Consider the following 23,917-nt stretch of genomic DNA (forward strand, 5'->3'; position numbering starts at 1 on the left):
GAACTGAAAAATAAACACATGAGGAGGTGCACACACACACACACAGAAATTTATTAACTACCTAATGGGATGAACACAATAGGCAAGATTGCAATGCATTTTATATATATTAAAAAAACACTCAAAATTATTTTAAAAGATTCATTCAATATACCTGTGTAAACGGCATGGTGTTTAATAATGTGTATTGTTAAAGCATTTTTTTCTGTTTTAAAAAAAACACACTGATATGACTGTTTTCACTAGGCTAAGTACCTGTTTGAAAGTCTGAAAAATATGCAAAGCCCAATTAGTATATTTCAGTTAAGATTTTCAAAACCCAACTCATTTACACTTGGTGAGGGACTAAATCACAGTTTTAAAACAGGCATGTGCAAAGTCATAATGGTGTGAATCACAGAAAGAAAAAACTATTTTTTTGTTTTCTTCAAGCCCCATTTCTGCCTCAGAAGCTCTGTTTCTTTTCATCATTATATTTAAAATATGATAACATCTTTCTTTGTTCTGATTACATTTTGTAAAATATTTAGAAAAGAATTCTCATTCATTATACTTTATGAACAGAAGTCTTAGTTAAAATATTTAAAACTTTTTGCATTTAATACATAACCAAAGGCTAGACTGCAAATGGAAAAGTATCTTCGCAGTCTGTTATAACATATAATTCTTCACAGAGCTTGAAGAATCCATAAAAGAAATCCTCTGTCATGCTGCCTCAAGGAGTATGTAGTATATAACTCATCAGCCAAAAGTCATGGCAAGCCATCCTTTGTGGTGAAGAAGAATAATAACAATGTAAACCTGTATAAATAGCTGAGCCATTTATCCTGAACCTATTAATTGATACTGGCCATAATTATCAAAATATCAGACTAAAACAGAATTCAGCTGATTCAGAAGAAAAGTCGATTTCATCTGTTACATCCGTGTTCTTTCTTTGGCAAAATATTGTTAGAGATGATAAATCCTAACTCAATTTAAGACCTTTAATTCCTACAAGAATTCAAGACTTTTTACAAAGCCTGATAAAATCAGTGTGATCCTCTCAGCTGGTTTCAGTGACCTCTGGATAAGACTCTGGATCTTCAACATTTTCTTTTTCTGTAATGTAAGCATGGATTGTTGCATTGATTCATAAAGAACATTGCATCTCTAATGCTGTAATGTGCTGTTGTGAGGTAGCTAGCAATCTGCATGAAACTCAGACCGTTAATGTAAATTAATATAACTTCATTCCTTGGTGTTGAAATTAATCTTTTATCTAAAATAAATCAGTTTATAACGTTTGATGTTTACATTGCTAAACAGTTTGATTTGGTAATGTCTTGTGTCACTGATTTTTCATGACAGAAGTTCTTTACTTGATCAGTGTTCATACGGGAACATTGCCCGCATCAGGGACTGATGCAGATATATTTATCACAGTGTTTGGAGAGAAGGGAGATTCCTGCAAAAGGAGACTAAGACAATCAAATTTTGAAAGAGGACAGGTTAGTACTGAGTTATTTTTCTTACATGTTTGCTTAATGTGTTTTATTTTATTACTTTCTTCCACTACTGTGTTTCTTTATAGTTATAAAATTCAAGCATTGATGTTACACTGTGGTAACCTATGGAAAAGATGTATTGCTTGCTAAGAATAGACATTTTACCTGAGCTGGGTTTATGGTTTAAGAATAGTTCAAGTACCAATAAATTTTAAACCCACAAACCATCAGTAACTGTTCTTAGAAACTGCAATTGAACCCAACAATATATAACATTCTGTGGCTTAATTTTCAGTTACTTGTGAAGCTGGTATAGAAATATCAGGGCTATTTCCTGTGATTGCTCCTATAAACCTGATTTTTTTAAGATCTGTCCAGATATAGCTAAAAGAGAGATTTTAAATGTGTTAGCTACTATATGTTAATTAATATATATAAAATTACAAACTGGTAAATCTGCTTGTAAACATACTGTGGCTGCTCAAGATAATTCCTAGGAGAGATTTCCTGGTCAGCCTTTGCTGATTATCATATTAATGTTTATACCTGCACAACATGTTCACACATACCCTGGACTCAGCCCAGCTATGACTGCTAGATAGGATTTAATGAGACCTTTCAATTGACCCATTGATCCAATTAAGCAGGTTCCTTTATACTTACTTCATACCATTTCTTAAGATTTCTCATGGCTGAGATGCCATAACTTTCCTAGGCGGCCTGTTCTACTGTTTTCTCAGATTTACCGTTAAACAATCTTTCCCTCATTTCCTTTATAATGCCAAAATATTTTCTTGAGCTTAGAAACACAGAAACCAGCTACGTCATCCTTGTTTTTCATAGTCACTGATAATTTTTCTTCCATGAATTTGTGTAAACTCTTTTTAAACATGTGGTGAGCATCCACAATCTCCTGTGATAGTATGGACTAAACTTGACTTGAAACCTGTGTAAAATGGCCACATACTAGTTTAATCAGTTTTCCTTTCTGTTACTAGAAGACGAAGTGAATGTTTTTTCCTTGTCACCTTCTCTTTGCCATTCTTGCTTTTACAGACCTCTATCTTCTTCACACTTGTTTTGTCCCCGGATTGTTCCTTGTTCCTTGTGTAGAAGAATATCTCTTTAACCATCTCACTTACACTTTCCTGTATCTTTTTCTGGCTCTTCATTAATACATTCAAAACCTCTTTAAAAATTTGCCATCACCACCTCTGCTTCTCTTTTTTCTTATTTGTCTTACTTACTTAGCTTACCTATAAGTACTATCTTCAGACAACTATTGCTCCAAATGGACTGTGTGATATAGTGCATAAAGCACTCACAGGCGGGATGTCTATATTCATTTCTAAGCTAAGTCACTGATTTACCTATGATCTGAATGTAATTTTACCTTCCTTGTGTCCCTCATTTTCCACTGTAAAATGAAGGTAACCAATAGTTTAGACAAGAATGAAAAGAGGCAATCATATATATTTAAATGACATTTATTTCCCTTTTCATTTACTACTGAGGAAAATTAAATACATCTTTTAAAAATATACTTAATCTCTCCTTTTCATAGCAATAACTTAGTGCTAGATTTATAATAGCATTTAATGTCCTGTTATCTAGTGAAATTACTATGCATTGGGAGATATTTAATAATTTGGCCGTAGCCTTCTCACCCAAAGTATTTAGGCATGGTTTTCTTTCTTTCCTTTTCTTACAGTCTCTTGCAACACCCCCCCCTTTTTTTTTTTTTTTTTTTAAGATGTCATTGTTTGCAGAATCCTGCTGCCTTAGTTCAAACTGTGTTATGAAAACATAGGAAGAGGTTTGATGTTGATTGGCTGGATGACATTCAAAATACAGGTTATTTCTTGGCGTTTTTGAGGGCAAATGTTTGTAGGCAATTAGAATAGTTAATAAAAGACATAAAGGTACATAGTCTGTGACATAACCTGAAAAAGAGCTCTAAAAAATAATTTACATGGCACTTTCAAGCTGGATGTTAATACAGAGTCAGTGACACAGCTGTTAGTGTTAAAGAAATCAGAGCCACTATATTGAGCAATAGAGTGCTGAGTGTCTTCCCAAGCAGATCCTTTGTTTTAGGTGAGCTATTTTTGTACTGTGGACAATGAAAGTTTTCTTCTGCTTAGATAATTTGTATACTCATGTTCCTCATTGTACAATAGGTTCTTGGGAAATGGTTGAGCAGGGAGATGGCAAAATGTTCTGATGATACTAAGTTTTTAAGGTAATAAAAATGAATGTTAGTGGCAGAGATTGCAGAAGGGCCTCATACAGAGTGACTGGGTAATAGAAAGGCAGATGAAATTAATTGTAGCTAAATGAAAAGCAGTGGCTGTGAGGGGGAAACCCCCTTAAATGTGCATGCAAAATGATGGGTTCTGAAATAGGAAAGTAGCCTCAGCATTAAGATAGCACTGTAATGATGTCAGCCCAGCAAAACAAAAGGATAACAGAACAGATCAAATGTTTTGGAATTATTAGAAAAAGGAAAAAAACCCAGCCACCCCAAAGCAGAAAATATTGAGAATACTCCCAGGTAAATTCTGTGGTTAAGATGAATAATAGATGCTTTGTTTTGTTCTGATTCACTTGTCTTTAAAAGTGCAAGAAGACAAGTGTTATGAAATATCTTCTATACAAGGAACAACTAAGCAAACAACTACTGTTTGGCCTGGAAAAGGGATGTTGAGAGGGAAGGAGAGGGAGATAAGAAATATAAAATGGCATAGACAAAATAAGTAATTCTGTTTTCTCATGAAATACAAGGGCTCAAGACCATTAAATGAAACCTGCAGGTGGCAGATTCAAAACAAAAGGAGGTAGCTTTTTACACAGTGCATAATTAATACATTTTACTTTCTGCACAAGATGTTATAGACGGTAAAATGCATGTTGGTGCAAAAAGCCATTGCACATTGCCGTGGAAGACAACTTTCCACTGGGAACTGTTAAGTGCAAAGACACAATCTCTGGCTCAGGAAACCTCTGAACCACAAATTGCTAAAGCCCGAGAGACTTTGTATTCAAGAAGCATGTCTATATATTTGCCCTGTTTTTCAGCTCTTCCCTAGAAATCTGTTATTGGTAGCTGTTGGCAACGGTATACTGGACTAGATGGATCTGCAGTCTGACACACTGCTACCAGTATTACATTATTTTTACATAGAAGTAGATTAATAGAAAAGTTGGAATGAGGTTTTAGTGAGAGTATCTAAGAACATAAGGTGAAAGGAAGGGATGTAAAGGGCAAGCTGTCTTGAGAGACTAGATTATGTCAACATTATCCCTGGAAAATATAGAATAGACAGGCAAAGAAAACAAAGAAACGAGATATGAAAAAATGCATCTCTGATTAGGACCTGATAGAGGACTGGAGTATAAGGAAAAGCTAGGAAGACAGAAAATTGCAAGAAAATGTAAGAACAGAGAGTAGAGTTGATTTAATTACTGCAGAAAGTAAAGCTGGTTCATATTTATTTAAGTAATTGTATGTCTAACTTTTACACCAGATTAATGGGTTAAATAAATGGGGATTGTAATTTTGCCTAGCTAACACTTTATATAAATCAAGACAATTTATATAAAATCCTTTTGACTTTCCTAAATTACACTTCCAGTAGTGTGTTTAAGGCAGTTCTAAATGTCTTTTTACTGAGGGGGAAAAAAAGAAATGTAATGACATCAACCGAAAGAACACGCTTGCTAATGCTGAGGGAGTAGGCAATTTAGTGTATTATTATGAGAATTCATTGATAACAATGGGTGATTATGACCACTGTTGTCTAATGACTGTTAATTATTATCGCAAAGAATGAGACTAATGATAGGTCCCCTTTTCAGATAGAGTTAGCTGTGAAGGAACATGAATATTAGCAATACAGGTTATTTCCTCAAAGTCAAGGGTCATGTAGACTGACAAGAAAATTATATTTGGCTTAGAACTACAAAGAATACAATTAAAAAGCAATGAGTGCTTCCAAAAAGTTATTTACAAGATGTTCCTCACAGCTAGATCTTATATTGGTTTACATATGCATTACATGAAGGGGTATAACTTGCCATGGTAACTGTTTGGGGATATCGCAGATATAACAAAGTAAGAAAGTCTTAAGGCTGTGCTAGGAATAATAACAACTGTGATGTTTTCTTTTTCTAAGCAAATTGTAGAGAATAGCCTGACACAGACAGGAGAATGGACCAGATGACATAATTCTTTCTAAAAGTCATCTCTTCCTTTGTTGCTTTCTGGTCCTCATGCTTTTTCCTGCCTGATGGCAAATTGGTTGGCAACAAATAAAAATTATAGTGTCTGTTTCTACTATCCATCTGGGTTTTTTTTAATGTCACCCACACACATGCCCATGTATCTACCCACCCACTCATATTATCTCTTGCATGGAACACATTCATTCTCTCATTTGCATAGTTTATTCATCCCAACATGCACTAGTGCAGTTGCCATTTAGCATTTGTTTACTGGTAGCCGTAGCAATATTTAAACAGATGTCTATTTACATCTGAAGAACACATCAATTCTTGCCTGTATGCGTGCACAGCCTTACTTATAGTTTCTAATGACAGTATCTTCCTTTGTTTGCATAGTCATCAACAGTGTCAGTATTTCTGTTCAGAGTTGAATAATATGACATTTCCCATTTGAAAAATAGGATGTCTTAGAATATAAAAGACTTTGAAATGTTTAAAAATAAAATGCCTTATCTAAACCAAAGTTCAATTTACCAGGCCTATCATGTTATTTCAAGCACTTCTCTTGTTTAAGTTACGAGTAATTGGTTGAACTTCAATTTTCATGAGACTTCTGTAAGTAAATTAATGATCAGAGGTTTCTTTCTACCCAAAATAGTGGGATGCTTTTCATAATAAAGCCTGGAATGCACTGATCATGAAAAAGGAAAAATGTACTTATTCAAGGATCCATATATTTTCTGAAAAGGGTCTCCAAATACAAATGGCAGCCTATAATATCATTCTTTACTATCAGAAAGGAAAAGATACTTTGGCATTGAAAGAAATCTGTCTCTCCAAACATAATCTTAAAGATGGATGATAAAAATATATGGTTTAATCAGTTTGCTATTCATTTTGTCTTTACCTTTTCAGGTTTGTATCTCTGAAATGAGAGCAGTAGACCTCGGACAGTTAAGCAAAGTGCTTGTTGAGCACCATGATATAGGTTATGGAGCTGGATGGTACCTGGACCAAATTGTCATCCATGAGTCAGGCAAGACTGATGGCCAATATGCATTTCTTTGCCAACAATGGTTAGACAGTGGAGTTGGTGATGCACGGATGGAACGAATGTTGAAACTTCTTGGAAAAGTCAGGAATGGGATGTTGACAGGAAAGATTTATGGTAAGGTCCAAAATTATCAAAGTTCCTTCCAACTTTTGTTTTAATTGTAATTCATACTATTTTTTGGGTTATACTTAAGACTGAAACCAAAATACAGAAATAATATAGCTTAAATGTGAGTTGCATCTCTCACAAATACTGTCTGTCCAAACACTTTCCAGACCTGGTAAATACAGTTATAATGTTCAGGGAAGAAAGACTAGAGCAGAAGGGAGATGTTAAAGGATGAAGGCAATGAAGGAATTATGTTGTTAGCTGAGGCTAGAAAAAAAGCTGAAGCAGAAAGAGGTAGGTTGTTCCATATGGCAGTCAACGCAGAGCAGAAGGCTCCTACAGCAGTGATGAAATCACAAGAAAAGATACAAAAACTCTTTTAGCAGAATGAGATTTTCCCGTATGTTCATATATTTGCAGAAAGCATTTGCTTTTATTTGCAGTTTTCTTTTTTACTTACATCAATGGCATAAGTTCTTGCAAACAGCTAGTTGACCTGAACCCCATATCCTATTCAAATCGTTTAATGAAAAAAAGACCAAAATTCAGAAACAACTTAGACACTGCAAACATGGTAAGTCTTTTATACTTTGCCAGGGTACTGGATTTTTTAGTGCTCTCACATGTCTTTTTTGAAGAGGTGTAAAATGTTGGTTTGGGTCCATTTATGAAATCTGAATCAGAACTGGTAGACCAAACCAAGTAAAGTTAAACTAATCTGAAGGTGTGAATTTGCATTCTATATCAGTAGTTTTATAAACCAATCTTTATTAATTTCTATGCTCATGATTTATTTAATTTTATGCTCAGAGAGTTTTATATTGTATATAGTTGCAGACACAATAGTGCATATCCTCATATTTAGCTACCTGTACTTACTCCACTAGCAAATATATCATCTAAGGAAACAGAAAAATAATGTTGCTGAGACAACAGAAGGACAGAATACCATGGAAATATAACTATAGGATGAGCACATACAGTAGTGACAATTTCAAAATAAGAAATAGCTGTATTGCACCACTACAAGCATTCCAGGTCTCTAAAAGATTCTGTAGGTGCCCTACATAATCCACAGAGCAAGGCAGGCGTCTCCCGAGGATAATTCAGAGCAGAAGCCCAAGGCTGGTCAGCCTGACACATCTTTCTTCACTGATAAGAAAAGTGAGACAAATGTTGCATCCTTGTTTATGCACCTTAATTAGCGTCTGAACATAGTTATGTAAAAAAAATTTTCCTTCCGCTGTTTCCCCCACACACATAGTCCTCAAAAATCTGGGTGCAGACTTGCTAATATTTTCCAGTCTGTGATTATTAATACTCAGCTCTGTACCTATTGAAAATAAGTTCTGGGCTGACTGTATAATAACTTTAGAAAGAATATGACAAGAAAGCAGAGAGCCTATAAGGAATGGAGAAATAAAAGACTGATCAGCAAAGAGCACTGTACCTTAGAGGTCAAAAAGTATATGGATACAATGGAACCTACTAAATGTCAAGCTGAGTCAGATTTTATAGAAGAATTAAAACAAATAGTAAAGGTTCTTCAACCATTTACTTATAAAAAGAATCTGCAAAGGTGTAACTATGCAGGAACAATAGAGTTCAGACTGAAGGTGATGTAGGTAAAATCTCTAAACAAATAGAATGCTTTATCTCTGTCTTTAAGGAACCATAATGTTGGCAAGGGAAGCAAAACCAAAATTACTAATGGGAATGAGGTTATTTGAAATCACCAAATCTGAAATGCAAATAGAACATAGAGTTACATGTAGTCAAACAGTGACAACCAAGAGTCATTAGTCCAGAATATTGAAGGACTTGGGAAATGGAGTGGTAGATCTAGTAGCAAGGATTTTAAACAATTTTATGAAGGCCAAAGGTATGACTTGACAATAGGAAAGGTAACGCCTCCATCTAAAAAATGGAATGAATAATGTAGGTGAATATAGACCTAGTAATCGATCACATGCAAACCTTTGTAATGCACTTTGAAGAAAAGGATAGTTAAGATAATAGTGACAAGTACAAAATGAGATGGAATGCGTCAAGGCTTTACTAAAGATAGGTTGTAAACCAAAGCAGATAATCTTCAGAAATGTTCTCCAGTAAGAGAAATGTAATGACATCTAATCTGTCTAACTTGCAGTACTGAATTTTATTTGCTTTATGACAAATTATTAGGTAATAATAAGAAAGTGGAAAGCAGTAGTAAAAGGAAGAACTGTAAAGAGCTGGAGAAGAGAAAATTAATATACTGATGAAATCTGTTGGTGCTACAAAGCTGAGTACTGTCAGGAGATGAAGAGGTTGTGTGATAAACTTTGAGCAGTGGAGGAAAGCAATGGAACTGAATTCTGTAGCACAAATCTTGAATACAATTAGGCGTAAACGCAACTAAATATTTGATCTCTCAGTTCTGGTACAGGTTCCTAATTTCCATTGATTTTTTGGGGAAATTTGGAATAAACTAGTAGTTAAGAATCTGAAAACTGTACTGGATCCATATCCCCATGTCTTGTAATGATTTCCGCTATGAGTTCATCAGTAGTATATGACTAGGAGAAATACCTGGATTTGCTATATGATTGAAGGATAATTTTTGAGACAGTAATGTAACATGGCTGTGACTATAGTAACTGTGACCCCACAATATATGTAGGCATTATCAGTGAAGATCAAAAGAAATTAATGCCACTACAGAGAAACTGATATTTCACCAGGAATGTTGTGTACAATTGTGGTCACCTCTGTCTGGAAAGACTGGTTCAAGGTGGAATAGATGTACAGAAGACAGATGATGGGGAATATGGCAAGCCTTTGTTGTGACAGGGTATTAAAAAAACTTGACATATTCAGACTAGCAAATTAAATGTTCAAAACAGACACAGTTGTGATCTACCAAATTAATGGTGGCTTATGCATCAAGGAGGGAAGAGTTATTTAAGCTAATGGACAAAGCTGTCATAAAAATAAATGGGTTTCAGCAGTCTGATGACATTCTGAGAAAAGGCAAAGACTTCTGAGAAAGAAAGAACAAATTTTTAGCATAGCAATCTTTGTGGTGGATTGACCATGGCTGGACACCAGGTCCCCATCAAAGATGCTCTATCAATCCCCTCCTCAGCTGGACAAGGGAGAGAAAATATAATGAAAGGCTCCTGGGTGGAGATAATGACAAGGAGTGATCACTCAGCAATTACTGCCATGGGCAAAACAGATTTAACTTGGGGAAATTAGTTTAATTTATTACCAATCAAATCAGAATGAGAAATAAAACCAAATCTTAAAACACCTTCCCCCCATCCTTCCCTTTTTTCCAGGCTTAACTTCACTCCCAAATTCTCTCCCTCCTCCCCCCAGCAGCGCAGTGGGATGGGGAATGGGGCTGGGTCAGTCCATCACACGCTGCCTCTGCTGCTCCTTCCCCCTCAGCAGGAGGCTCCTCACACCCAGCCCCTGCTCCAGCCTGGGGTCCCTTCCATGGAAGACAGTCCTCCAGGAACTTTGCCAATGTGGGTCCTTCCCACAGGCTACAGTTTGTCCTGCACTGCTCCAGTGTGGGTCCCTTCCACTGGTTGCAGTCCTTCAGGAACAGACTGCTCCAGCGTGGGTCCCCCATGGGGTCACAGGTCCTGCAAGAAAACCTGCTCCTGCATGGGCTTCTCTTCACAGAGCCACAGCTCCTGCCAGGAGCCAGTGTGGGATTTCCATGGGCTGCAGCTTCCCTAGGGCATATCTACCTACTCCAGCATGGGGTCCTCTATGGGCTGCAGGTGGATATCTGCTCCACTGTGGCCCTCCATGGGCTGCAGAGGAAAAACCAGCTTCACCACGGGCTGCAGGGGAATCTCTGCTCCGGTGCCTGGAACACCTCCTCCCCCTCCTTCTTCACTGACCTTGGTGTCTGCAGAGTTGTGGCTCTCATATAGTCTCAGTCCTCTCTCTTGCTACAACTGCTGGCGCAGTCCGTTGTCCCCCACCCCTTGTTAAATATGCTGTCCCAGAGGTGCTACCACTGTCGCTGATGGGCTTGACCTTGGCCAGCGGCAGGTCTGTCCTGGAGCGAGCTGGTGCTGGCTCTGTCGGACATGGGGGAAGCTTCTAGCAGCTTCTCGCAGAAGTCACCCCTGTAGGCCCCGCACTACTAAAACCTGGCCATACAAACTCAACACACTCTTTTAGACTTAAGCTTCTTTCCTTCTCCTTAGTTAACATAGCTGCTGCTTCTAAATTGGACCTTGAAAAATTTACCAGAGATTATACAATATAGTTAACGTTATAGCAGCATATGGTATTGTATGGTCCAACAGAGATGGTCCTTCCATTTAGTCTTCCTAGGCAGCTATACATTGATAGTTTAAAGGCTTAATATTTTGGTATCTTGGATTATGTCACAGGGGATATGATAAATTTTCATTTGACTCCCCTGTTTTCCTGTTCTCATTCTGGACTTCCATTTTATTATTGGTCTCATTTATATTTAATGTTCATAGACATGAAAATGGTAGCTTCTTATGATTATCCATAAAGTCGTAACATCTGAAGTTATTTTAGATGATTTTAGAGATGATGAGTACTAACTTTTTACCTTCACCGAGTCCTGAATTTATGGCACATATCCTCACCTGATCTAAAGTAATAAAGCTTTATTTGCATTAGTTTATAGCAGGATATAAAGATTTGCCTGTTGCAGTTAGGCAACTGGACTTTACAGGACTATGACATAAACTCAGAAAGTCACTGTTTCCGTTATTCAAAGTAAAATACTGTGTTTTACAAAATAGTTATTTGAAATTATTAAATTCATACTTTGCCTGCCTCACTTTGCATAAACAGAGCTAAGTTATCTTAATAAAAATTGCTCATGCTCAATTCTACACCAGTCTAGGTGGCCAAAGCCTCTCTGTAGAGTCATGATTTTTTAAAATAGAAAACATGGTTTTGATAGCCCTGAATTTTCCATATCTTCTATTAAATTGAATTAAATTGTTAAAGATAGCTAAAACAATGGGATTTTTTTGGTAGGTACAAGTTTCTGATCCTGAAAACTGTCTTGCTGATTGGAGATTTGACCAAATATCTGTTCAGTATAGAGTTACAGAAGTTACTTAGGAGCCTACCTGCTATCAGTCTGCGGTCCTTATGAGCCTTCAGGTGACTGCCTATTAATCTAGAATGTTTAAGAGACTAAGTGCTTCAAACAGACCTTTAGTTTGAACATGAGCATTCTTTTTCAATAAAATTTTGCGATTTTTGTTTTAAAGTAAAACTGCTGGGTTTAAGTGTTTTCTGTGTCCCTAAAGTAGGCAAATCTATGTGCTGCTATATAGGACTATTTTTAATCTCTCAGCAAACATCACTTCACAGAAGAAATGGATAAAGTTTTCTACTTTCCTGGCATGATAATTGTGGTTATCTGTGATAAAAATACAACATTTCAAGCTCTGAACCAGTTTCTCGTCAGCATCTTGTTATAGAATGTATGGAGCAAATTTTAACATTCTAGTTCAAGGACCTCATAAAAAAATTAAAATGGAAACATACCCTCCCCTGACCAAAGGCAAGTCAGTACTATCTTGTAGAAAATATGTTGGTTTGAATGGTGACCACAGGAAACATTTATGAGGGGGAAAAAAATCAATGTATTGGCATGGTTCTTCATAAGACTCTAATATAGAACTGGAAGTCTTATCTGCATGGTGCTATTGGACTGGTCCTCCCCTAAAGGGTCATCTGTCCCTGTGGAAGGGCTGGTGTCCAAATCTGCTCCTCAATAAATCAATGAAAATGAATGAACCTGTTACGTGTCGGTATTTTAGCTCAGTGCAAAGGTGGGAATGGCTTGCTAGTCACTTGTTAACTCAGCCTGTTACAAATGGCTGTATTATTTTGGATATTCAGAAAAGCCATTTATTTTTTGCTCCTGTTTTGTTTCAACAGGGACTTGGGATGTCCTTGTCACAACTACTGATATTTCTTCTAGTTGCATGAATCCTAAAATGTCTCTAACTATATGTGGTGAAAAAGGTATCTGTACTTCAGTCATATTTCCCAAAGGATCCCTTAAAAACAAGCAGATTTATGAAACTTCAGTTGAACTAAGTAAGAAATTCAGTACTATATTCAAAGTTCGCTTAGAAATCGAAGAAGCTGCAGAAGGAGAGACTTGGCATTGCCATGAGGTAAAACATAAGATCTAAATCAATTACTTATTGTGTCTTTATTGTAAAATTATCCTTTTTTTTCATGTTCTATGGTTATGGCTTCCAGTTTTCAGTTCTGTCTGAAATTACATAATTTTTAATTTACAAAATTGTGTGCATCGGGTAACAGAGTAATAACTTCAGAGACTGCTCAAAACACTTACTAGGATTGCTATGGATAGTAAAAATCTTGTAAACTTAGGTGGATTTCTGGAGGGCATATATACAGATATGCCATCTTCTTCAGGATATCCAGTGGTGTATTTTCAGAACTGTACCCACTGGCATACATTGCAGTATTTACATAACTCCAAATTGGCTGTTACATGTTGTAGACCCAGTGATCCAAGGCAAATAATTAAGCCAGACTCTAGGAATGCCTTTTGATGAAAATATCTGCCTTTTAAGTTGGCATGTGAAAAAAAGAAGTGAATAGCAAAAGTGACAATTTTTCTTCTGATGTCCAAGATGCTGAAGCTAAAATCTGACATTGCACTGAAATTGCTGTGGCACTTCACTATACAAAAAAACATCTTTATCCTCTTATGCTGGCAAAATAAAAAGAAGTCTAAGGGAAAGAATCATCTTCTTTCAAGTTGGAGACATACTTTTGTTCATTAATGTTTGCATTTTGTTCTTATTAAGAACTGGAGGAAAAAAATTTTCCTGTCCAATACATGATATTAGCGAGCAAACCCCCTGACATTTAAATGGTAGGCAGGTTGTTAAAATCCTCTTTGTAGCCAGATGAAATAGTCATCTAAGAAATCTATTGATAAAATTAAGGCTGCTTCTTGGATATTGCAGGAGACAGTGGATCACAGTAAAAATTTCAGAATGGGAACCTGGCAGTTAAAAACAGTGACACCTGTCAGTGTGTTTTACTTCAGTGACTTAGAACAACGACTCAAAGCTGAGTTAGAAAAAAGTCAACATCATGTATATGAATAAGGAAAAGATGCACTTTTATATTAGGTAGGATTAGAAAGTCAATTAAAATATCAATTTCCCTGTTTTGGGGTCTATGTAAATTATTGGGGTTTTAGGAAGATATTTCCTCTGTTACTCCATGGCTTCCATAGCAGGACTGACTGAATCTTTTTATGAAATAACTAGGTTGGTATAAGAGGTTGTGTATAATATCTGTTATTAAAGATAGGTTAGCATCTATTTACACTGCTGATTAGAACAAGGATGGTCATTTCTATGCTATTTTATTTTGATTTTACAAGATTGTACCTCACAGAGAGTCTAAGATTTCCCCCTTCTATCACAAGTAAATGCAGGTGTGGTTGGTTGAATTCCATATTTAGATTCAGAATTCATTTTTATAACCATAACTGCAAAATAATTCACTTGATGCTTTTGAGGAAATTGAAATCATTATAAAATAATGCCCAGAAAAAAATCAATTATGATATGCTTTATTTCTGAAGCATGTAATAACTGACATTCTTATTTTTGCTTCTTTCACTTCTTGAAGTAAAACACAGTAAATTAAATCTGATTTTCAAGAAACTGTTCAGGAATATAGATGTTAGTATGAAAGGGATATTGTGTTAACACTATACTTTGCACTGCTTTTAAAAAAAATCTTTTCAATGCGTCTGTCATAATGAAAAATTATAGGAATCTTTTGAAGACGGAATAATGCTACCATCTCCCAGTGACAATTGCTAACCAAAGATGGTTGAGCTTCCTGGGTTAAGGATTTGGTCATTTTAGTGAGTTAGGTCATGAAGAAATGTATGAGCGAATTTTCTGTGCCTTTTTCACAGCAGGGTTAATTCCCGCAAATATGTTGTCTGGTCTAGCTTTAAATAGTTTATAAAATGGTACTTTATCTCTTTGTGTACCTGGTAGTACCATAGTATAAGACACCTCATTATGAAAATATGTTTTCTTATAGTAAGACTAATCTACTTAGCTCAGGATCACCCTTTCATTATATACAGCACTTCATAGAGATTAAAAATATTTAGTAACATACTCTATATTTATATAATACATATGTACATATATATATATACATGTCATAAAACATTCTTAATTTCTGTTTTTCTCTGAAACACTTCATTTTCTTACTCCTGTTACTTAGAATGAGAAAACATTCTGCAGTGAAAAATGTTGTGGCATATTGACATTTCTCAGAAGCTGAAATGGGCATATCAACACCTTTTTCTTCCATATGCTGGATGAATAGGTTACATAAAGGAATCTTCCTGAAGCATTCAAAGTATTTTTTTCTCTTACTGCAGTCTCTACAGGAATAATCTTCACATTTTAATTATTTTTAATTGGGAAAGATATTTATTCCTTCTCTTTTAAAAGGCAGCTTTCAAAAACATTTTAGAAAAATATATTTAATCTTCTTTTTTAATATTGAGATGATGTGTCACAGCTGTTCAATAGTATGTCTTTTGCTATCATTTCCACTAGAGCACAGCAGACGCTGAAGGTATTTGTTTTTGCTCTTTGCCAAGGTAAAGCTTCAACACAGAGAAAGTAAAAATGTGCTAGAATTTCCATTTTGTCACAACTTTGCAGATGAAGAAGGAGGAAGAGTGGCTGAGCTTCCAGTTCTCACAGCTGGCTTTCCTTTTCCAGCAGGTTTGTCACAAATCAGAAACACTGGAAATGACTTGGTCAATGATGATGGTGGCTTTTCAGAGCAGTCCAAAGAATTTAATGTATACTTTCTATTCATCCTCGCTAGTGATGCATGGCTAGGTCAAATCCACCCCACTGTTTTAAAAAAATAAATCTCAGACCCTGTAAGTGAGCACTGTGCATTCAAGTCTGATTGGTATCGGTTTGTGACAAAAGAGCAAGCATACCGTACTGGAAATATTAAAGAAGTTTTGAATAGGACTGAGTTCAGCTTTTCCTTGATAATATGATTTGGTTCACTCCCATAGGAAACAAAGGAAATCCCGAGGAAATAACTCTTGCACTGTAATTTCAAATAAGAAGGACATCCATGGCCCCTCACAACAGAAGCTCATATTTGTGTTGTTAGGATTTCAGGCATTCTTTTTGTGTGACCTAGCAATTATATGTCATCAAACTCCTTCATGAAAGTTGTGCCTTGATCACCTCAAGACTGAATTTTTTTAGTTTGCTCTGTGTTTCTTAGGAGGTTTTATAACCAAAGTCAGCGAAGAATGAAAGGGCTCTTGCCCTAAATGGATATTCTACCACGAGAATATCCCAGTCTCCTTCAAGTGTTTCCCAGGAGTTAAGGGTTTAGATTGATAGCCCAAGTAATCTGTATATTCCTTGCCTTTTCCGCTGTGCTTTCAAAGCTAGTCTCAAAAAAAGCACTTGGGCAGAAGCTCCTTGAATATGAATATGAGAAAATTACTGCTGGGGTATTCCCTGGGAAGGAACTTTGTCTTTAAATACTTACTTTTTTTTTTTTTTTTTTCTGGAAGAGCACAGATACTTAAACATTACAAATGCTGCCCCTCTTTCCAAAGGGCATTTAACATGAGGACAGGTATTGTTTTCTTTATCTTCTCCCCATATTTTTGTCTCTTTTTTAATTGAATGTTTTGGGGATGTGGCTTCTTTCTTATTTTGGGGGCCAGATCACCAGTGTGTTATGCATTTCTCTGGGAGTAAAAGCAGGGAATTAACATAAACAGCCATCCAAGAAATGCTCAGCTGAACAGTTGTAAGGTAACATGTCAGAGAACACGCATTTCTAGAAATCCTCTGCTGAGGCCAATAACTGCAACTGGTACAGTGTAGAGTGGCCAGCCACTGACTGGACCATGATCTGGAGGAAATAGAAAAGTTGCCGTCTTTCTGACAGTTCAGCTTCATTTGAACTCTGTGAGGCTTAGAGCAGAGATGTGCTTTTTGAGCTATTTTGTATCCTCCATAGACTATGAACTGTTTCATAGGAGTGTTACATATTTAAATTCATGCAATTTGTGTGGTAGAGTATTATTTACATGTTTTTATAAGAATTTGTGATGTGTTTAGTTTTCTTTCATTTCCCCTCTACCTGTGTTTCAGGCCCACTCACAAAGTATTTAGCTTATTATTCCTTATAATAATGGTTCTTAAATTTTAATTACAGTGCTTCTATGTGCTTTTCTAAGCATTATAATACAGTTTGGCCTTTTGATCACTCTGGGAAGGACTGAAAATGAAAATATAGTAGTAGTAATTTATTAAATAACCTATTTTTTAACTGCTTTAGCTTTGGTAAACCTTTGATCTCTTTTTCCCAACAGTGAAAATCTATGTTCTCTATATCACTACGGGAGCAGCCCCTGGGTCAGGAACAGATGCAGATGTGTATGTCATGCTGCAAGGCCTTTTGGGAGATACTGGCAGAAGACAGTTAATCAGAAAAGGAGATGATAATTTCACTAAAGGAAAGGTATAATTTCTGCATGATATTTTGCACTTTTACGACACAGTCCAATTCACGTAGACTTAATGGGAGCAGGACAGAGTCTACAAAGTCGTTTGCAATGCTCTGTGGTTGTAAGTGCATGTGTATATCAATATCTCTATCTACTCTTTATGGGAAATACTGATGCTTATATAGCTGATGCTAACAATACTGACAAGTAATGAAGTGACTATATCAAGTGCTTTTAGGTTCAATTTTGCAAATACTGAACGTCTTCAGTGACAGTGACACACCTGTGGTTTTCCTGGGTATTTGCTTCAAAATAGAGCTATAGAGACTCAATTTCCTTTAGTACCTCTTTTATTCCCATGCCATTCTTCAGGCTAAAACTCCTTTCCCTGGCTTCTGCCTTTCCACTGCTAGTCTACCCCTCAGTCTGGCTCTTGGTCTCTCTCCAGACAGTCAGCCTCTGCCCTCCATAGTTTTCTTAGGTCTACCAAGAGGCTTATTCACTCACTGTGCAGGAGTGTCTCGCAGCTCTTAGATGTAGACCAGTCAAAGACCAGCAGATGCCAGAGATGCATTTGCCTGTAACTTTGTCAGTATAAACAGAAATTAGAGGGAATTTTGTTACTGAATGTGGTGCAGAAATGTGGGCAGATTTACAGTAAAATGTGAATTTGATGTACAACGTAGTCTGTTGGAAGCTCTGGATAGAGGGAGTGAAAATTTCAGCTGAAAAGGTCACTAGATTTTTTTCAACATGGAATAAACAAAGTATTTGTATTTTCTGTGGATCTTTATTTGAAAACAAATTTGAGGATTAAACCAATGTAATGACGATTCTGGAAAAAAGGTCTGTTACAGAAAATTTGAGTCAGAATAGTTAAAGTTTAGAAAAAGAAACATCAGTGTCTTGCAACCAGAAATGCTTAGCATATCTTACATTAGACAGTGCTATCTGTCTTACAGTGTGTGCACTCTTCCACCTTTCTGAAACCTCAGTGAATACTGTGATTATGATATTCTAACCTGTCTCCCTTTTGAAAATACTACACAGCAAAACGTTTCTTTCTGCTGATGTTGGCTGCCAAATGAATGACATTTTGTGTAAGCAACCAGGTTTGCAAATCATCTTAGACTGATAACCAAAGCAGAGGTATGAAATGTGGGATTAGGAGGAGCTCAGCTCCCAACTACCCTCAGTCTCATTAATTCAGTGGGAGTTGAAGGGGGTCATTATCTTACTGGATTTTGCCTATTTGAAATTCTTCTTTTCATAAGAAAAGTGAGAGTTTAAAATATTTATCAAGAGACTAAATACTTGTGGATGAGGGTACTCAGTTCTGATAAAGGTACATTTGTCTTCCCTAATGTTGAAATTAAGATTATGGTTTATTGATAAACTGATTTAATTGGATTTTAGAGCTGCAGTCCTTGTGAGCAATCTTATTTCTAGACTGGTAGTCTAGAAATTTTAATGAAGAGGTTTTAGTGAAGAGGGACCAGGGATGCACAACCAGAAATGTTGCCTAAGAGAACAGACATGAACTACAAAGATTCATAATCTGAAGGGTGTTTTTATAGTATTTGTGTCTACTTCAGTGTGGCACAGAATTTTTCTGTTTCACAGAGTAAGAGGCAGAGCTGGCATGTATCCATCTCTTCACTACTTATTTGACATTTTATAGGAGCAGTGTGTGAATGTAACACAGTATCCTTGTATTTCTAAAAGTAGATATCAGCATAGGAATATTTTAGGGCCCTAAAAAGAAACTGCTTGTAGATAAGTAATAGAGAAACACAGAACTAAGTCTTGATTCACTCCTTGTTCAGTGAAAATAAAGGTATTTAGTTAATTGACAAAGTGTAAATTGATTCTGCAAGCAAGACTCCTGCCTTTGCGGCAACATTTTGTTGATGACATTGTTTTGTAAATTTCCCTGGGTTTTCTTCCCTTTATAAGTAATCTCCAAAATGACTCTCAAGTGTAGAATGTCTCTCTCTGTATCAGCCCAATCACATATTGTGCCAAGCACCCTTGCAGTCAGAGTCTGGACTTGGTGGTTTAGCGGGTCTTGGAGTATAACAGACAGAATTTGCATTCAGAATCTTAACAGTTGTTCTGACATTTCAAAATGTGCTTTTCCTTGCAATAATTTTTCCCCTGACTGTACAGTAACAGCTAGTGAACTGGAACAGCATTTCTGTTAGAAATCACATCAAAACGTGGTGTTATCTCACAGAATGTCAGGGCTGTTACAAACAACAGTTTAGCAATGCAGAAATACACAGAAATGTTTAAATATTCAGAGGACTTTGCAGTGAACTGGAGATATGCTTCTCTCACTTAACAGATCTTTCATTTACACGAGCTGAGTTACATGGTAGTGAAAGACTGATCTGAAAAGTTGCTTTGTGTCTTTCCAAAGTCCTTACACCTGTGAAACCAATAGAGCACTGGTAGATAATGTACATGATAGTAGTAATTCACCAGTAAGCTCCCCGTAGCTCACCCCATATCTGAGACAGCAGTACTGTCACCAAGAGAGATGAGTTTCTGGTGATCTACTCAGACAAATCAGCATGAGGATTAGTGCTACAAGAACCATATTCTTTCAAATTGCTGTGATATTGATGTCTTGTTTGATGTTCTCCTAAGGATAACAGTAAGGATAGGCAAAGCAATCTCAGCACACTTGATGCAGTTCAGTTTTCATTAAATCCTAATAGTATTTATTCATACTTCATACTTTATGAGTCAATTTGAGTCTGATAAATGTTGCCCACTATAAACACCTCCTTGAACCAAGTATACACAGTTCAGACATTCTGTAAAAACCAAGGCCCAGTTTTGTGAAATCCTTACGGTATCTCCATATTGCTTCTGGCACCTAACATTCTTCAGCAAATGAAAAATTTTAGATGGTCTTTGATAGACTTGCTGTATGCTCTGTCATATGGCTGTGAGTTACCCACAGATTTCCTCTTTGAGACTGTGGCTTTCTTCGGATACATTCCACCAAGGCCAGTAAACTACACTGAATATGTTATGACTGATATTTAAGTATTTTATTCTCACTGCAATGAAAGTGGCTAGTATTTTAAGCACTCTAAGTTACTGGAGAAGTAAAACCTCTGTGAATTTTTATGCAATTCTATTAGTTGTTAAAAAGATATATCCTTTATCCTGCCCTATATTTAGACATCAACTGCTCAGGTTGGTACCATGGTAACTGCAGTACATAGAAAAATTGTCAGTGAGAGGTGACTGCTGGTGTTCAGTTTCATACTTACTTAGAGATTAAGCATTGGCAATTCAAAAAAAATACATCAGGGAAAAATCCATGTGTGCCAGAATACACTAAGAAGGGCCAGAATGTGGGACAGTGTACTGTGGCCACTAATAGAAAAAGAATATTTGCCTGTAACATTCACATCCCATCACATATAGAATGCTATAGTTTTGTAACTGCAGATAAACCTTCTTTTATGGAATGCATATCTGACTAATGATTAAATAATTGCAAAATGCCATTGACCCAAATGTATTACTCATAGGGATAGGCTCTTGGCCAAGTTATTGTACTACAGAAGTGAAGACTAAAATGGTCAGCCATCATAGAATCATTTAGGTTGGAAAAGATCTTTAAGGTCATCAAATTCAACTGTTAGCCTAGCACTGCCAAGACCATCACTAATTCATGTCACTAAGCACCATATCTACATGTCTTTTCAATACCTCCAGGGATGGTGACCTAGCACTTTCCTGGGCAGTCTGTTCCAACACTTGACAACCCTTCCAGTAAAGAAATTTTTCCTACTATCCAGTCTAAACCTCCCCTGGTGCAACTTGAGGACATTTCCTCATGTCCTGTCGCTTGTTACCTGGGAGAAGAGACTGACATGAACGACACCCACCTGGCTCCAACCTCCTTCCAGGTAGCTGTAGAGATCAATAACGTCTCCCCTGAGCCTCCTTTTCTCCAGGCCAAACAACGCCACTTCCCTCAGCTGCTTCTTGTAAGATGTCTTCTCCAGACCCTTCACCAGCTTTGCTGGACCTGCCTCAGCACCTCAATGTCTTGCAGTGAGGGGCCCAAAAGTGAACACAGCATTCGAGGGACGGCCTCACCAGTGCCCAGTGCAGGGGGACAGTCACTGCCCTGGACCTGCTGGCCACACGGTTTCTGACACAAGCCAGGGGGCTGTTGGCCTTCCTGGCCACCTGGGCACACTGCTGCTCATGGTCTGTCAACCAACACCTCCAGGTCTTTTTCCACCAGGCAGCTTTCCAGCCACTCTTCCCCAAGCCTGTAGCGCTGTGTGGGGCTGTTGTGACCCAAGTGCAGGACCCAGCAGGGAATCTTGTTGAACCTCAAACAACTGGCCTCAGTCTGCCAATCCAGCCTATCCACATGCTCCTGCAGAGCCTTCTTGCCCTCATGCAGATCAACATTCTGTCCAACTTCGTGTTGTCTACAAACTGAAGGTGCACTCAATCCCCTCATCCAGATTGTTGACAAAGATATCAAACAGAACTGGCCTCAATACCGAGCCCTGGGGAACACCACGTGTGACCCGCTGCCAGCTGGGTGTAACTCCATTCACCACCGCCCCTTGGGCTCAGCCATCCAGCCAGCTTTTCTCCCGGTGAACAGAACACCCAGCCAGGCCATGAGCAGCCAGTGTTTCCAGGAGAAAGCTGTGGGACATGGTGTCAAAGGCTTTATTAAGGTGCAGGTAGACATCATCCACAGCCTTTCCCTCCACAACCAAATGGGTCACCTTGTCACAGAAGGAGATCAGGTTAGTCAAGCATGACCTGTCTTTCATAAACCCATGCTGGCTGGGCCCCATTGCCTGGTTGTCTTCTATGTGCTGCATGATGGCACCCTACATGATCTGCTCTACAACCTGCCCTGGCACTGAGGTCAGCCTGATAGCCCTGTGGTTCCCCGGATCCTTCATTCAGCCCTTTTTGGACTGAAAAATCGATACTGGATAATGGTCTGAGGGCCGCACCAGGACAGGCAGCTTTCTCTTCCCACCTTTAGCCAGGCCGCCAGGGAGGCAGCAGACTTCCCTGGGTGGGTCCGCTCTGCACACCGGGCCGTCTCTTCCCTTCAGAGGGGAGTCTCCTCTGACAGCGACGCGTCTGTTTTTCTGTGTGGAAGCTGTTCTGACACGGGGCGTAGGCCGACAGCCTCAGTGACACCTCCCTGCTAGATGAACCCCCGTCTTCGTTACTGCTGGGTCCCACTTGCAAAGCCTTGACGCGCCATGCGTGGGCACCGGGGCCGCTGGGCCGGGCACAGAGGAGACATCGCGCTGCACCGGGCAGGGACCCGTCGCCATTCGCGCTCTCCCTTCAGTCAGTCACTGTGTCGGGCCACGCGGAGAGAGGACAGGGAACCCTCTGGATCACATGCCCTGGCTGCCCGTCAGGCCTGTCTGAGAGAGGGCAGGGGGTGATCCCAGCAGTGGGTCTCTCTCTCGTGCTCCCTGATCTCCTCGTGCTCCCCAACCCCCGCGGGGCTCTGTCACTAGGTGGGGGCTCCTCTCCCCGGGCGCACTCCCACAGCTGTGCCCGCTGCTGCGGCTGGTGCTGGTGTAAGAGCAGAGCCCGGCCGGCAGCCCGGCTCCCGGCTGGCAGCGTGTTCCCACCAGGGCTCTGCCTGGGCAGCTGCCTCAGCCGTGGGGGGTGCAGAGCTGAGAGAGGCCATGGCTTCCTGCCGGGTGGGTACCACCACTCCCTGGCTGAGCTGGCAGGGCTTCAGTGTCCTTCTTGAATGGACTTTGTGTGCAAACTGCCACACAACTCCCTGTTTGCTAGCCCTGCTCACTTGCATTCCCTAAGGACTTCTTTTATAGGTGTGGGGAGCTTGCCCACCATTGCTCTTGGCTCCATCCAGGTCCTGTCAGCCACGGTGATACAAGCTGCAGGCCCCGGCAGGTCTGTTGGCCTCCTCCGAGGTTCTCCTCACCCAGGACCGTCCCTGTGCCCTGCGTTGAGCGCTCCCCTGCCTATCATGCTGACACAAGGGCTGCTCGTCTTGGTAGCTGAATGCTCGTTTTGGTTACACAATGTTTAATCCATTGAGCAGAAGGATTAATCAGGTGGAAACTAGGAAATTATGGATTATCGTCATAGTAATGTAAAGACTGGTGGAGGTTGTCAGTAACTGTGAGGACAAATGCAGAAAGAAAGAACACAACTAAAGCTTTATATAATGCTAGGAGACAGTGGCCAATACCTGAGCCCTGTGCTGTTCTCAGCGATAGCTCCAGGATGGTACTTCTCAGACAGCAGTTACAGGTGGTTAGTAACGTATTTGTAAGAGACAGAGCTAGAACAAGCTATTGCAATCACCTGGTTTGCCTACATAACACTGGCCAATGGATTAGAGCTGTGTGAACAATTAATTTTTGTTTCCTGACATACTCTTGGAGGGCAAACAAAAATGTA

General features: G+C 38.5%; 1 protein-coding gene across 1 annotated transcript in view; it reads left to right on the top strand.

Moving 5' to 3' along the window:
* LOC121085629 (lipoxygenase homology domain-containing protein 1-like) overlaps window positions 1–23,917 on the top strand; it is a 144,372-nt gene that overhangs the window by 94,849 nt on the left and 25,606 nt on the right. Inside the window, exons 30-34 of the mRNA XM_040588484.1 lie at window positions 1,351–1,490; window positions 6,627–6,879; window positions 12,817–13,058; window positions 15,563–15,689; window positions 17,324–17,472. Of these exons, the coding sequence (XP_040444418.1) occupies window positions 1,351–1,490; window positions 6,627–6,879; window positions 12,817–13,058; window positions 15,563–15,689; window positions 17,324–17,472 (911 nt within the window). The remainder of the gene's footprint in view (window positions 1–1,350; window positions 1,491–6,626; window positions 6,880–12,816; window positions 13,059–15,562; window positions 15,690–17,323; window positions 17,473–23,917) is intronic.

The sequence above is a fragment of the Falco naumanni genome, chromosome 3, assembly GCF_017639655.2.
Source record: "Falco naumanni isolate bFalNau1 chromosome 3, bFalNau1.pat, whole genome shotgun sequence".
In the NCBI taxonomy this organism is placed as follows: domain Eukaryota; kingdom Metazoa; phylum Chordata; class Aves; order Falconiformes; family Falconidae; genus Falco; species Falco naumanni.